Raw genomic sequence first — 15,497 nt, 5'->3', positions numbered from 1 at the left:
AATGAGCGTTGCCATCAGATTTCCCAATTAAGAGAAAAATGGCATTGTCTTCAACCATCATCTTTGATACTTGGGAAACTTTATTTTACTACTTTACAGTGCTAATTGAATCCAAAGTTATACAATTTACTACTAGATTCCTAATTTCTCCAAAGTGCATCATATGATTAGAAGAAAAGTATTCTAAGTTCACATGATAACTAAGAAAAATGCTTGATCTGTCAAGGGAAGCCACTGAGGAGAAATACAGCATAGGCTCCCACCAGTGATTTATTATTGCAGGATGGAAACTGTATGAAGATACTTACGCAAATGTAATGACTGTGAAATCCAACCAATTCCATGGATCCCGCAGGAATGTGAAATCTTCTAAACAAAAGCCCCTTGCAAGTATTTTTATAAGTGATTCAAAAGTATAAATTCCTGTAAAGGTGTACCTGAGAGGAAATAGCCAAGTCCACATTAAAGATCTAGTAGGTAATTGACATGTACGTGTCTTAAAGGAAACTTAAACAAAAATTAGAAGCTTCCATATGGGACTGTACTAGTCTCCCTATGATGTAAGCTTAGGAAGAGTTTAAGGCAAAAGAAACATTACATTCTGAAAAACATTCTCATTGACTATAAGTAAATAAGTTCTGTGTTTGCTACATTAACTAACTTGAAGGCCCAAATAATATGGTTCTATATGATGATATTACCTGAAATACACTGGCTTTCAGTCTGATTTAAGGAAAATAGGTATTAACCTCCAAATTAATGAAGCATTGTGTTTAATAAAATATGTATCATTAAGAGCCATGAAATATCTAATAAAACAGAAAGGTGATAGCTAGGGCACTTTGGGTGGCTCAGTTGGTTAAGCTCTTGATTTCAGCTCAGGTCATGATCTCAGGGTTGTGAGATCGAGCCCCTCATCAGGCTCTGTGCTCAGTGGGAAGTCTGCTTGAGGATTCTCGCTCCCTCTGCCCCTCCCACTCTCTTCCGCTCTCTAAAATAAATAAATACATCTTTAAAAAAAAGTGATAGCCATGAGAAAAAGAACATACAAACTAGGTGTAACATTTATCATTGGATATTAGTAATCACTGATAATATTCAAAAGAGTTTGAGACTCACAAGGAAGATTAAGAGCTACTAATATTGTCAAACAAGTACAGTAATTTGAGCCAATGAATGAGCCACTGCAAGCTTTGTCCTACAGGAAATTAGTTGTTGAAATGATCCTGAGTCATTGTTTAAACTTGTCTGGGTTAGAGTAGCTAGTATGATCCGCTAAAGAAAGTGATAGGGTCTCAAGATAGTAAATTTGGAAATATAAGGGGTGACAATATTGAAAAATATCTTTTTGTTTTCTACTTACTCCACATTTTTTGTCCAGTCTGGAGGGTTACTCATGGTCATAAATACACAGTTGGTGAGAATAGTGCACATAATGAGCACATTGAATAAAGTAGAAGAGTATTGTCAAGGAAGACAAAATTCAATGGAAAAATCTCACTTTTATGCCCCACCATGCCTTTTACACCATGAAGCTTAGAATTTTTATGTCTTCATTATTTTATTCTTGAGTTCATCTTTTCCATTTCTGTAATTCAACAACCACATATTTAGGCCATCTCAGGCCAAGCCCTCACCTTTTTTGAGGCCATTTGAGGTGTTTCTTAGTAATTAAATATAAAGAGATGGGTTCATTGGTAAATAATTTATCAATTTAAGTTTTTTAAATGACAGATTTAATTTTGAAGGCAATAGATTCTAGAATGACTTAGGTGTAGAAGTACCCATGATAAGCATCAGAGAATGCAGAGCTTTGGAATTCTTCAAACACAGCACTTCCTCCTTGAAAGCCTTGATTACTCTTCCGCGGGGATTGTCTCCATGTTCGGTACAGGTTCCTTTGTCCATTTCCAACCCACAGGGAGCTTCACGTGATTTACATTTGGCTTTGCACCATGACTTGTATACAAAGACCTCTCTCTGTCTTTCAGTGGCTCACAGGTTGAAGTCCCAACGTGTGGGTTCCACTTGAGAATGTTTCTCAGTCCTCCCCTCCCATCCAGAGGAAGGGTCTTGGATTTCCATAGATCCAGACCGTGCCTGCTTCCTGTGAAGCCATGTATAGGACACTGTGCTGTATCTGCTTTTTCTGTGCCCGTCATCTGACCTGATTCTTTGGAACCCACGAAGGTACTGGTTATATGTAGTAGTTGTATCCTAGGTAAATATGGTGACCGAAATACCTCTCCTCTAAATTATAACGGTAATGGGTTTTGCATTTTGGAATGGGTCTGTTATTAGTGACAGGTGTGGGTGTAGTTTTTTTTTAATGCTTCAAAAATAACAGTTCTTATCTAAGCTTGTTCAGCTAACTTCATACAATCAGTTACTTAGCAAATCCATACGGGGTCTTACTTTGGCAAGGGAGGCTTTATAAAACTGAGATGGTCTGTTTCCACCTCTTCAGGCCCAGTTGTGCAGCCATCTAATAATCTTAATTTCTTGCAAAACTATAACAATTATTTTTTTCATCGCAGTGAACGATACCTCATCTGAGAGGTTCTAATACCTAAAGAGTTTATCCTTAAAAGTAAAAATGACTTTGTACCATAAAATAACCCCAAAGCCACTCCAGGGTCTTTATTTTCTTCCTTTTTTTTTTTTTAACCAGGTTTCGTAATTACTTTAGCCACTTTGGTTCCTTTGAACAACTTTTCCATGGGGGGAGGGGTGCAGGGTCTATACTTCTTACATTGCTATCATTGTCTCTGGGAAGTTCTTTTGTCTTAAAAGATTCATGGTAACACAAAATGTATTTTACTGCTACAACTGAAATGTATTTATAATAAAATGCCTTTTTAATAAAAAAATAAAAAATGATAAATGACAGATTTACCTCAACATGTCTGTAAACTATGACAAAAATTCAACAAAAGAATAATTCCATTCTAAGGATCATTCTGAAAGAATGTTTTTAATATGATCCTTTCTGCGTGAAGTGTATAATACACAGTAACTGCGCATAAAATTTTGAATAGTAAGAAAAGATGGCTGGTATTAGTGATGGCATTTCTTGGGTTTGTGACTGTGGCCAAATTACTTATTAATGTACCTAAGACTTGGTTCAATTCACTATAAAAGTGAGAAAAAATAACGATTTCGCAGGATTGCTGTGAGGATCAAATTAGTTAAAATACACAAAAGCTCCTATACTTAGCATGCCTGGTAAAGAAACAATGCTCAATAAATTGCCTTCCTAACTTCCTGGATCATAGAGAACATTCCTTATAACAAACATTTGGTTTGGGTCACTGTACCCATTTTGCCTTTGTAGACACAGCCAATGCCCTTCACTTTCCTTTATATTGAAAAAACAACAACAAAAACTGATAAAATATTCGGTAGTCACATAATTAAAATGACTTTCATAGTTAAGAAAAAGCACAAGAAAGATTCAGTTGTAATTATGTAAAGCGACAACCTTTATCAAAGTAAACTTAAACACAATGATAAAAATCCCAGAAATTGAGTAGATGCTGTTTATAACCCTTCTTAGTCTTAATTTTTATTGTAAGTTTTCACATTACTTGCACGTAACAGAATAGTAACATGATTTTAAGTACAGTAAAATAGGACAGTGAGTAGCCAATGTTGCATTAATCTGTAATGGAAGTTTCTTTGCACCTACAACTGCCATTAGTCAAAGCCATAATTCATTTTTCGTTTTTACTAACAGTGATATAAGGCACTTGCTTAATTCTCAGCTTGTTCAAATGCATCCACATAAAAAAAAACAAAAAAACAAAAAACAGTCCTAAGTGAATGACGTGGATCAGCCACGTGAGGGCACTAGAACCTAGAGAACACTTAAAGAAAAACACCATTTCAAAGAAGAAACACCTACTTTTCCTTAATTGCTAGAAATAAACAAAAAGATAAAATATAAGATGATTTGCTATTAGTATATAAAACTAGATCTTCTGTGTCTGCTAGTTTGCTAGGTCCTACAGGAGAAAACAACTCCTTTTGGCAGATTGGCACCATTCTAAATTCATGGTTCTGAACGTGGCCAATACTCTACACAGTCCCGTATTTCTCACTTAGCTCCATCTCCTACCCTCTGCAAAGACAATTCCAAACATTCTCCAGTCTCCTCTGACCTCCAACCCTCTTCCTCCTTCCCTCCCTACCTGAAGCTGATGTCCTTATTTCCTACTTCCCTGAGAGAATAGATAGCATCAGACTGCCAGATCTCTTATTTCCCACCCTCAAGCTGATAAACTTCTCTGGAGGCTTCGGGACCTACCCTTTCCTCCTTCCTTCCTGTTTCAATGGGGAAAGCTTTCAATGCCCCCGCTCATACTCCGGACACCTTTCCAGAATACTTCAGAAATCTCTTACCTCTTTTTTCTTTTATCTTTATTATCTCCCATCCTATTGGGAGCCTCCTATCAATATAAACTTGCTTAAGCCTCTCTTGTCTTGGGGGAAGGCAGACTTTCTTATAAACCCGAATCCTCTTAAAGTACTTACAGCCCTAACTTTTCTCCATTTCACAGCCAAACTTCTTGAAAGAGCCGTTTATCTTTTCTCTCCCGCATGTATCCAGCACATCCTCAGCTTACTAGCTTTTCTTTCTAAAGATGTCAGACTCTTCATATTTTGTCATTAAACAAAAGGGCAATTTTGTTCTTATTTGACTTGCTCTGTCAGTAGTACTCAGCAAGGAAAATTCTTCCCTCTTTCATTAAGTTTTCTTCCCTTCCCTTTATTGAAATCCTAATTCTCTAACCAGAGGATGCAACAATTTCTTTGCATCCTTTGAAATGTTGCAATTCCCTTTTGAAAAGGAGATAGGCTATCTCAGCCATTTTCCCTCTCTCCTGCTATATTCATCCAGTTAGAGTTCATCAACAAACATAGGTGCACGTGTCATTTATGTACCCACCATCTCAACTACTTCTCTCCAAGTTAGATGCCTCTTCTGAACTCTACACAGTCAAGGGTTCAAATGGCATCTGTACTACATATCTCACTGATACTTCAAAGTCACTTAAAAGATTTTGAGTTCTAAAAGTGAAGTAAAAATCTTTTCATCTTACCCTTCCCACCTCCCCTTCCCCTCACCCATACTGCTCCTTTGACATCTCTGTATCTTATAAAATGTCCCATGATCTAGCCAGGAACCTAGAAGCAATCCTGGATTCTTCTCTCTCCCTAAACCTCTACATCCAATTTAGCACCAAATACTGTCAATTCTATCTGCTGTCCCTGGATTCAGTGCACTTTTACATCCCCACATCACTACATAGTCCAGTGCCACCAAGTATAACTTAGATTATTGCAGTTTCCTCCAAACTGGTTTTTCTGAATCCATGTTTAGTTCTTTTCAATACATTCTGCATACTGTGCTAAAATGACCTGTGTAAATGTAATTCAGATGATTTCAATAGTTTTCCACTATTCTTAGAATAATGATCAAATGTCTTAACACAGTCTAGATTCCAGAAGGTCCGACCCCTATCTACTCCTCCAGTTTTGCATTCTTTATTTTTTTGTTGTATTCTTCACTCTTAATTGCACTCTCCCATGATACTGTAATTGTTTTAGATCATCTAATGAAATATTCTCTTGCTCAAATAAGGGTCTTTGTAAATGCCACCTCTTCTCCCCGGAAATGCTCTCTACTACACTGTAGCCAACTCATACTTGTTCTTTAGTACTTATTTTGAAAAAGATTTCTAGTAGAAAGTTATTTACCATAGTATCTCACCTGTTTAGGTCTACCAGTTATATATCCTCATAGCGTCTTATATTATTCGTCCAATGACTAATTTTAATGCTGATATTTTCTTCTACTAGACTGTCAGCTTCGTGGGGGCAGACACCATGTCTGTAGTGTTCACCACTAAATCCTGGCCATTTTGCACAGGCAGTTGACTATTGAATGAAATAAATTTTGCAACTCATTTATTACTAAATGGAATAACATGTTTCCTTTTTAATGATTTTTGATGACGTATTGATATGATATGGTCTAAAAATACAGCATGAAATTTGTCTTCATGTATATTGAGTACACAAGTTTCTACACTTTGTTTTTTGAAAGAGAGTGTGGAAGGCAAACATAGGTAGAAATTAATAGCCTCCTGGGATTTTGTCACATAGTGATCTGAGCCATGTTTTATGGCCCTTAAAAAATATTTACTCCTTATAATGGTAGATTTTAATTATATGTAATGAAGTAAAATATAAATTTCAATATGATTAAACAATAGAAAGAATAATTATTGTCGCATAAGTCACAATTAATAAAGCATTTATGCTCAAACAGGAGTTTTCTACATTGCACGGCTATCCTTTTAATTATAAAAAAAATACACTAATTTAAAGATCCTGACAGGCACTCAGGAAAGGAAAGCAAATAAAACTATTTTGCTTTTAAAACAAAATAAAAGATAACCAGAGTTAGGTTTTCTGCTTTTGATTTAATAGGTATCTCTAAATAGAATGTGTATCAGAATTCATCAATTTTTAAAAATCACTGTGGATTAATTTTATCAGTCACATACTTTTAAAATTCCTGGAATTTAGTGAGTGACTTTTTATAGCTTCAGATAATCATAATAAATATACAGATATATAAAAAAAACATAGGTATGGATTTTGTTTTGGTGATACCACACCTTGAAAAAGTATGGAAACTTCACATCAAGGCAGATTTCAAGGGGCAAGAATTAGTAATAAAACATGTAAATCCTACATTATTTTCTAAACATATAGGCCAAGACATCAACAAAATATATTTTTCAAAAGAACAATGTATCCTTAAGAACAATATTTCCTTAAGAGCCTTGGTATGTAAAATATAATAGAGGCAGACTAACCTTAAATAATTTCAGGAAAAAATGATCCTTTTAATCTATTAATTTATTTATACCAGGTAAAATGTGTTAACCTTTGATTGATTCTTCCAGTTGGCAATCTAAAATATTTTCTGTGTGTATATGATGAAAAGAAACTTCAAGTTTCTACTGAATATGGTTTATGTACTCTTTGACATGGAACCTGAATATTTAAAACACTGGCATGCATACCCCTAGCTCCGTGTAGATAGGATGGAGCAACGTGATCTTTAAATTTAAAGCACACACACACAAAAAATTAATTTAAAGCACTGAAGGACAGACCAGATGTATCCTTTACCAACCACATGGGCTTCAGCAAGTTGTTTAATTCTTGGATGTTCAGTTTTCTTATGTAAATACAGTACTAATACTTTCCTTAGAGGATTCGGTTATTTTTATTACTATTAATCATTTGCTTATTGAATATAAAATGTAGGGCATTTCTTTATTATTCTTAAAGAAGGGAAAGTCATTGTTTGTAAGTCTGTTCAGGGACTTTGTAATGTTCTATAACATCCAGAGACGCTGCAGAGGAATTTTTAACTCTAAACTAGAGGGAGAAAACAGTTTAACGTTAGAGTTTTGTTTTGTTTTCTTAAATAAAAATGGAAAATTCAAAACAGAGTAGGATAGGCCTCTTTCTACATATCAGTGCACATTTTAGAGCTAGCAGAAATACTAACTAAATGTCACCTATGTACTTTTAACTCTGGAGTTGTTTCATTCTATGATTAACCATCTTCCTAACTATGTGATAATGCATGATGACTTCTGAGCATTAAAAGCAGGGGACATGGAAATCGTAAGTTGCTCCCCTTCCTCTTCTACAGGCCTACATACTACTTTGCAGGGAAAATCGTAACTTTTTTTTAAATTTCTACATGGATACCATATAATTTTGGGATGAACTAAAAAGCCTACTTCTTTTTTAATAAATAGTAAGTTGAAGCCCCTGAAAATAACCTGTAGAATGCATCCAGACAGCGATATTGACCACGCACCTAGTACATCATATCAGAGAGCTTTTTCTGCTGGGTGGAAAATGCAAAGAGCACGGGGCTGAGAATGAGAAGACCTGGTCTGAAGTTTTAGCTCTGCCACTGATACAAAATGTAGCCTTAGAAAGGGAGTAAACACGTCTGGGACTTAATTAAATCGTCTGCAAAATGAGAAGGTTGTGCAATCACATTGTGTTTTAGTCACTGACAGCTCCAAACTCTGGTGCCATATAAACATTTTCTTCGCAATGTGAAGCCGGAAGAAAGCCGTGATTTATACAGAATTCTTTGTGGAATTCCTTAACAATATGAGAATTTTCCTTTACTAATTTTGCAGCAGTTGCTGCTAGAATTGTAGCTACTACAACCAACAACAGCTATCATAGCAACCACTTATCAAGTACCTACTAGGTGCTAGTCATGATGCCAGGTACTTATCATACATTTTATTATAATTAATGTATAAATTTTGATTCCAATTTTATAGATGGAGAAACGGAGATTCAAAACAGTTGTAATACCTTGGCCCAAGGTCACATAGAGCAATGTCTGAATCCAGGTTTTCTGATACCAAAAGCTTTTTTCATTTTCCTACTCTGTGTGAATGACAGGCAGTCCGCGCTAGTTGTGTGATTTGGAGTGTCACAGTCTTTATTATGATTTTAAATACCATCTAAATACTGATGTCTCCCAAAGTTTTATCTGCAGGCCTACCCTTTCCTGAACTCCAGATCTGTAATTCTATCCAAGTACTCAGCTCCTCCACTGAATGGCTAACAGCCGTCTCAAAGACACATTCAAATCTAATTCCATTGCTTAGAAAATCCTATCAGCTCTTCTGCAAAACATATCTAATTTCGATGCCATTTTGCCACCCTCATTGTTTCTACCATAGTCCAAACCACCAGCATCCCTTGCCTTCATTATGGCAGGAGGTCCCCAATCAATCCTGCTCCCAAACTTTCCCTCCACGCAGTCTAATCTCCACACAGCAGCCAGAGTGGTATTTATAAAATGTGAGTTGGGTTATGATATCCTTCTGCTGGAAATCCTTCAGCCATCACTCTGCATCTCATTCAGAGTGACTTTGGTGTCCTCATCATGGCCTACAACCGCAGCCCCTGCCGTCCACTCTCACTGACCTCATACCCTACTGCACCCTGCCTTCCCCGCTTCACCCCATCACTCTGAACTCCTTGCTGATTCTCCTTGCTGAGCACACCAGTTGTACTTCTATCTTTATACTTGGCCTTCACATTTGCTATTCTCTTTACACTTAACGTTCCCCTAGATTTCCATGTCTCAGTCTCTCCCTTCCTTCCGATCTCTACTCAGATGGTATCTTTTTAGAGAGGATTTGTCTGATCTAAAATAGTACATTGCCATTCTTCTCTTTTTACACAGCTTTATTTTTCTTAAGAGCTCTTATCACTAGTTGACATATGGTTTATTTTTCTCATCTTTCTCCTCTCAAACACACATAGATATATGAATGTAACTACATGAAAGCAGGAACTTTGTTTTGTTCAGTGTGGCATCCAATGCCTATAAACACCTGCCATATATTAGGTACTTAGTAAATATTTGCAAATGAACAAATGAATGAGTGACAAATGCAAAATAAGGTGGAATATGCATTTTAAGCTAAAATAATAAAAACTGACATGAAACATTTAAAACTCTGATAAGGAATTTTAGGAATATGGATCATTTTTAACTTGTTTACTATCTAGAAAATATAACCATATTTTATTTAACTAGCAAAACAAGATATTAGGCATATCAAAAGCATTTTCAGCTTTCAAAATACACCCTGGCACAAATATAGTAAGCATAAGTATAACCTCTTATTCTGCCAAAGTCAAGAAACAAAGCTAATTTGATATTCAACAACTCCTAATGAAGATAATAGCTCTTTAAGAAACAAGATAGAATTTTCTTTGGAAATAGATATATTAGTCTAAGCCTAAAATACAAATTTCTTTATTGTGAATGGGCGTTTTTTGGTTTATAAATTAATGATAATAAATACACAAGGACCTCTTAACTGTGCTCAAACCCGCTGCCATCACCATTTCCAAGCATTTTAACCTTACAGCAAAAGGCATGTGCTTGAAGTCAGAAAACCAGGATTTGAGTGTAGGGCTTGTGTTGGGAAGAATGAAAGGCAAAATCACTAGCAGAGTCATTTGCAAACCCTACAGTATTATATGCATCAAAGTTTACTAAGACTTGTGTTGGGAAGAATAAAAGACAAAATCACTAGCAAAATCATTTGCAAACCCTACAGTATTACATGCATCAAAGTTTACTAGGCTCTCTCATCAAGTATGCCACTACTGCCAAAAGACTAAAGAATTTATCTATCTTAGACTTTTGGTCCACTTCCTTTTTGTTTTCTTATATCTTTGCTCCAAGATGAAATATCTGAAATATAATATTTTAATTCAGGAAATTAGAGATTTTTAAAAATCTACTTTTTCTACATTAGAAGAAATTTGTGGCTTATCGGACATTTGTAAGCATCTTACCATCCACTTTAGCAAATCTTAATAGATTTACCTGGCTGCCTTCACATAACTCACATCACTGCAGGCCTCCAAATAACTCTGCGCCTTGAAGATTTTCTTTCTTCTGGGAAGCAAGTGCAAACCCTCACATTCAAGTTGTCTCAATTCTCAGAGAGCTCCCACCATAAACTCTGTCCTTAATGCCTGGATCCTCTGATCAAAACTTCTAAAACTGCCCTTGTCCTCTATCACTGGGAGGTCTCTTTTCTCAAAGGGTCTTAAATTAGGACTCATGGGTTCCCTAACTTCCTAGAGATGATACATTTTCAAAAAAATACATGATCCCCACACAAAAGGTTTAGAATAAAAACTGCTTTTTTTCTTTATTAGGCTTTCTTAATTCCATCCCATCATTCAGATTCAGGACAAAATAGTTTTTTCTGACCTATTCAGACCTCCCATTTTGTTACTTGGTTTGCATCTAATTTTCTAGGCTCTGACTCATTAGTCCCTTATTTATTCAATGCATACTCTCCTAGTTATCTACTCTTAACAGAGCATTGGACATAAGTTTGAGTTTTCACATAATTTCATGTAAAAATAAAATTTACATAAAGGGTATACAGTTATCTGATAATGTAATAAATAATTTATGGAAAGATTTATTTAGTGCAAAGATTAAAAATACCCAAAACATAATAATAGACCATAATTTATAATTCAGGAGACCCAAATCTAAATCTCAACTTTATTATTCATTTCTAATGCTAACTTAAAGACCTTTATGCCCTATACAATGGCTTCTCTTTCTTGAAAAACAGAAGTAAGGAAATGTTATTCCTTTAGATAATTCACAAAAAAATTATTAAATCTTAAAGCATAAAAGAAATAACGAATTAAAGTATGTTGATGTCTATGCAAAGGACATAGGGGAGGAAGAGGAATAAACTAGATGTTAAAGGGAGACTGAATTCTAGAATGCCATGCTTCTGAAAATGTCATTTACCACACTGCCTGGCAAGTCTGGGGACATGATTTACAGCCCCTCCACCCAGAACGGAAATGAGTTCCCTGTACCAAGCTTATCTCACATCCCGAATTCCTCACTTTATCTAATTTAAACATTTTCATGGACTACTGGAGGAAGTAGGCTTTTACACCAAAAGTCTTACCATGTCATGGAATCCCTGGCCTGATCATGTCATGGAATCCAAGGCAACGACTCTTTCTAAAGAAGAAACAACGCTAAAAGTTGCCCTGAGAATCTGCTTAGATTTCAGTTTCCCCTTCAGGAAACTTACCTCTGGTTCCTGATGCATATCAATCCCCATCCCAAGGTTTAAGTGTTCTTCCTGTAAATGTCTCTGCCTGGCAAAGCCCCAGTCTTCCAAACCTTTGCTTCCTTGGTTTTCCCAGGACTGGCTGTCAGTCAGACCACTGTCCTTCACCTAAAATAAAACCTCTCATTCACAACTACTCTATTTAACTTCTAAGAGTAAATCAAATTACCATCTCCCACCAAGGTGTCATCAATCTCATTTCTAGGAAGTTGCTATTTCAATAAGGAGAATGAAGAATAAAATGAAGATGTATGCGGTTTGACAGACAATAAGCCTTTGGAGAGAGACAGCTGTAGCAGAATCTTTGACTTGAATAAAACACAGGAACAAGTGAGAAAGAAAGAAAAGGAAAGAAGAGAAAAGAAAAGAAAAGAAAAGAAGAAAGAAAGAAAAAGGAAAGAAAGAAAGAAAAAGAAAAGAAAGAAGGAAAGAAAGAAAGAAAGAAAGAAAGAAAGAAAGAAAGAAAGAAAGAAAGAAAGAAAGAAAGAAAGAAAGAAAGAAAGAAAAAAGAAAAGAAAGGAAGAAAAGGAAGGGAGAGTGGGGGAGGGAGGGAGGAAGGGAGGGAAAGAGAAGAGAAGAGAAAAGGAAAAGAAAGGAAAAAAGAATAGAAAAAAGAAAGAAAATAGAAAATCAGTGGGATGCTGTTGGGGAAAAGAATTGGAGATACCTGAAAGGCTGGTGTGTATACAATCACAACTGTAAGCATTTACTAACTCAAAGCTTTCAAATGCTGAAATAAAAAGCAGAAAGTAGTACAACTCAGATCAAAAAGATATAAAATTGTGCAATTCAGATCATGTACACATTTTCCAAATGTGAAAGCAGTAAGGAAAATTAGCTCCTGGAGTTCACCCATTGCAAAACATTGTAAAATATGAAGACATATAAAAGGAGAGCCTGGCAACATGATCAACATTAATGAAGAAGTCTTAGATGTAGCAGCAGTTCAGAAGGAAGCAGAAGAGTCGGGAAGAGAGGAACTACTAGAAGATGAGGAAAAGGGGGTTCACTTACCTATAATCCCATTTGCAATATGCTAACTGTTGAGTAAGAGGAGAGAAAAAAAGAAAAGCACATAACATAGCCAACCACATATATTTTTTAAAAATTCCCAGATCAATAATTCAAAGAACAAAATCATAATAAAGCAACTATTTGAAAAAAGGATATGAATGTACCAAAATCTTAATAGCTAATTTTCTAATAGGGTTGAAGGGAGTTAAAATGTACAGGGCAGGGGTGGCACTGAATCGCGAGATTGCTTTCCCTTTATTCAATACTATAAATGTCTGAAAAAGAAAACACAACACATAAAACAGAATTTAGGATCTTAATATTAAAATTAAGAACATTTTAAGAGAAAGGAAGACCATCATTTAAAATTTTGCCTTATAGAATACTATAGTAATACACTAATTACCAACATACAACATGACGATAGGGGCTTTTTCTGCCCATGCACCATTAACTTTCCTAAATTTGGTAAGTGACATAAGGATTTAAAGGAGGAAAAAAAAAAAACAACCTGTAGTCAATGCTGTAGGAATTTAGCACCTTTTAACAAGTTTGGGGATATCAGTATTTTAAAACTATATCTGTAATTCACAAAAAGCATAAAAATGAGACTCTGATTACTTCTTCATTTTGACAAAAAATTTTCATGAGAACTTCAGAGTTTTCCATGTGTGTTTTTGGATGAGCTTCTTTTGGGGGTACTTAAGTCACCTACTATTATTTCTTCTGCAGAGAGCCGTGGAAAGGGCAAAGTGTCTGTAATGAAGGCATAAACCTGCCTCTGATCAAAGTAACTTATACAGAGCTTGAGATTGTAAAAAGGAATTTAAATACGATTTCTGGAAATATAATATAATCCTTGTTTTCACTTTTTGCTTCATCACACTGTAAGGTGAACAGACTTTTGCCCTTCCCCATTTACCCAACTGCATGATGCCTCCTCGGTTTTGTTTGTCCTGGGAGTGTAGATTCAAATGAGTACTTCCAAAAGACTTGTAGGATAAGGGGTCCATTACATGCTCGAGCCCACCCAGCATCCTAGTGATGCTTTAGACAAAGGGGAGGAGGCACATCACGCTTCACCAGGCATCTGTGGGACTAGTCCAGAACCAATTAGGAGGGAGGGGAAGTAAAGACAACTTGACTAAAAAACTCACTTTCTTATTGATATAGTATGGGTCCAGGTCCTCCAAGGGCTCTGACACCATCTCTGGAGGAATGTCTCCATAAATAAATGGAAGAGATTTCCCTGCTTCCAAGTCACTATTTGGCTTTGGGCCATTTTCATCATCCTCATCCTTACGCTCTTGTTTGGGTCTCTTAGCTTTCTCTTCTGCAATGCGTTGTTCAATAGCAGCAAGGGATTCCCTGGTAAAGAAGCGGAAGCTGTCAGGTCCTGGTGGTACCAGCACTGACTGTGCCATCTTTTCATCCTGCTCCTTTAATCACTGTTTAGCTCCTTGCATAAGAAAGTGCTATGGAAACAAGAGACAGAGAGAGACGAGAGAGAGAGAGAAGCAACAGTCATTAGGATAAAAGGTAACTGTGGCAATAACATGAGATTGAGATAAAATATATAAACCAAGCTCTCTGCAATATTTTACTGAGGAAGCTGTATTCAGGGGATTCTCAGGCATGCATTCATTTGCTTGCATGGAGATCTTTCACATTCAGTGGATGTCTATGAGGTAATCTAGTCTCCCACTCCCAAAATGTTCTAAGTGAAAATATCCAATTCAGAGCTCGGAAATGGAGGATACTGGTTTGTGCTTGCTGTTTCACTGTGAATATTTTGGCAGCCATCTTTTTCAGCATCCTTTCTGAAAAAATATCAGGGATCCAAAACAAGAGATGAAAAATCACCCAAAATTATAGAACCTGGGCTATGCAAGGATCTTGCATGTACCTCTCCATTTTTTCCATGTTCCTTTTGGCCTACTTTTCCACCTTTAATAGCTTATTCAAAATCAACGCACCTGGTAAAGAGCTCTGGAAATCCTGAAATGTCAGGCTATGGAAACATAGGTAGATACTGCTTGAAAGCAAGGGAGCAGGAAGGAGCGGGGGATGCCCGATTGCATTTGGAACTGCTCGGAAGCTGCACAGGAAGGGATCCAGCTCCTGCCAAACTGGGCAGGAAGTCATCCACATCAGAGGTCTGGATCTTGGACCCCCCTGGCTGAGCAACCTGCTGCTACCTAGTATAATTGTTTCTGAAATTAACAAATTTGCAGTACTTAGGAAATACTGTAGAATTAGTTCATTTTCTCAAAGAGTGCCCATTTCATAAAAATCTAAATAGCAGATTTAGACTTGAAAAAATAACAAGTTTAAGATAGTTTATCTCTTAAACAAACTCCTATTTGTTGGTCTTTGCCACATAAATGGAGGCTTACTGTATTCTAATCATATTTCACCGGACTAACATATATAACTTAACAGAGCACACCAATCATTCCAAATGTTATCTCTGAATCAGTGGCAAGAGTTTCTATGATTTTTGAAATCATACAACCAAAAGCTTAACTCCTGAATGCCATCTGTATACAATCACTTATCTATTTTTCCTTCTTTTTAAAATATCAATCCGTTGTAACCCCCATCCTACAGGAATGAGAATTGCAATTTAATTATATGAAGTGCATTTTCAAAGAGTAAATGCATTAATATCCAGATCACTTCTGTAGCATATGCCAGATCAAACAGGGAAATTTAAAATAACATAAG

At 36.1% G+C, this 15,497-nt stretch overlaps 1 protein-coding gene across 1 annotated transcript in view; it reads right to left on the bottom strand.

Moving 5' to 3' along the window:
- The window catches only part of LOC113920611 (sodium channel protein type 2 subunit alpha), an 84,197-nt gene extending 69,368 nt beyond the window's left edge, over positions 1-14,829 (bottom strand). Inside the window, 5 exon segments of the mRNA XM_035726810.1 lie at positions 309-437; positions 1,364-1,453; positions 12,927-13,045; positions 13,928-14,245; positions 14,747-14,829. Coding sequence (XP_035582703.1) covers positions 309-437; positions 1,364-1,453; positions 12,927-13,045; positions 13,928-14,194 — 605 coding nt within the window. The 5' untranslated portion in view covers positions 14,195-14,245; positions 14,747-14,829.
- Between the last annotated feature and the right edge of the window lie 668 nt (positions 14,830-15,497).

The sequence above is a fragment of the Zalophus californianus genome, chromosome 3 (assembly GCF_009762305.2).
Source record: "Zalophus californianus isolate mZalCal1 chromosome 3, mZalCal1.pri.v2, whole genome shotgun sequence".
Classification (NCBI taxonomy): domain Eukaryota; kingdom Metazoa; phylum Chordata; class Mammalia; order Carnivora; family Otariidae; genus Zalophus; species Zalophus californianus.
This window is presented reverse-complemented; position numbering and strand designations above follow the sequence as displayed.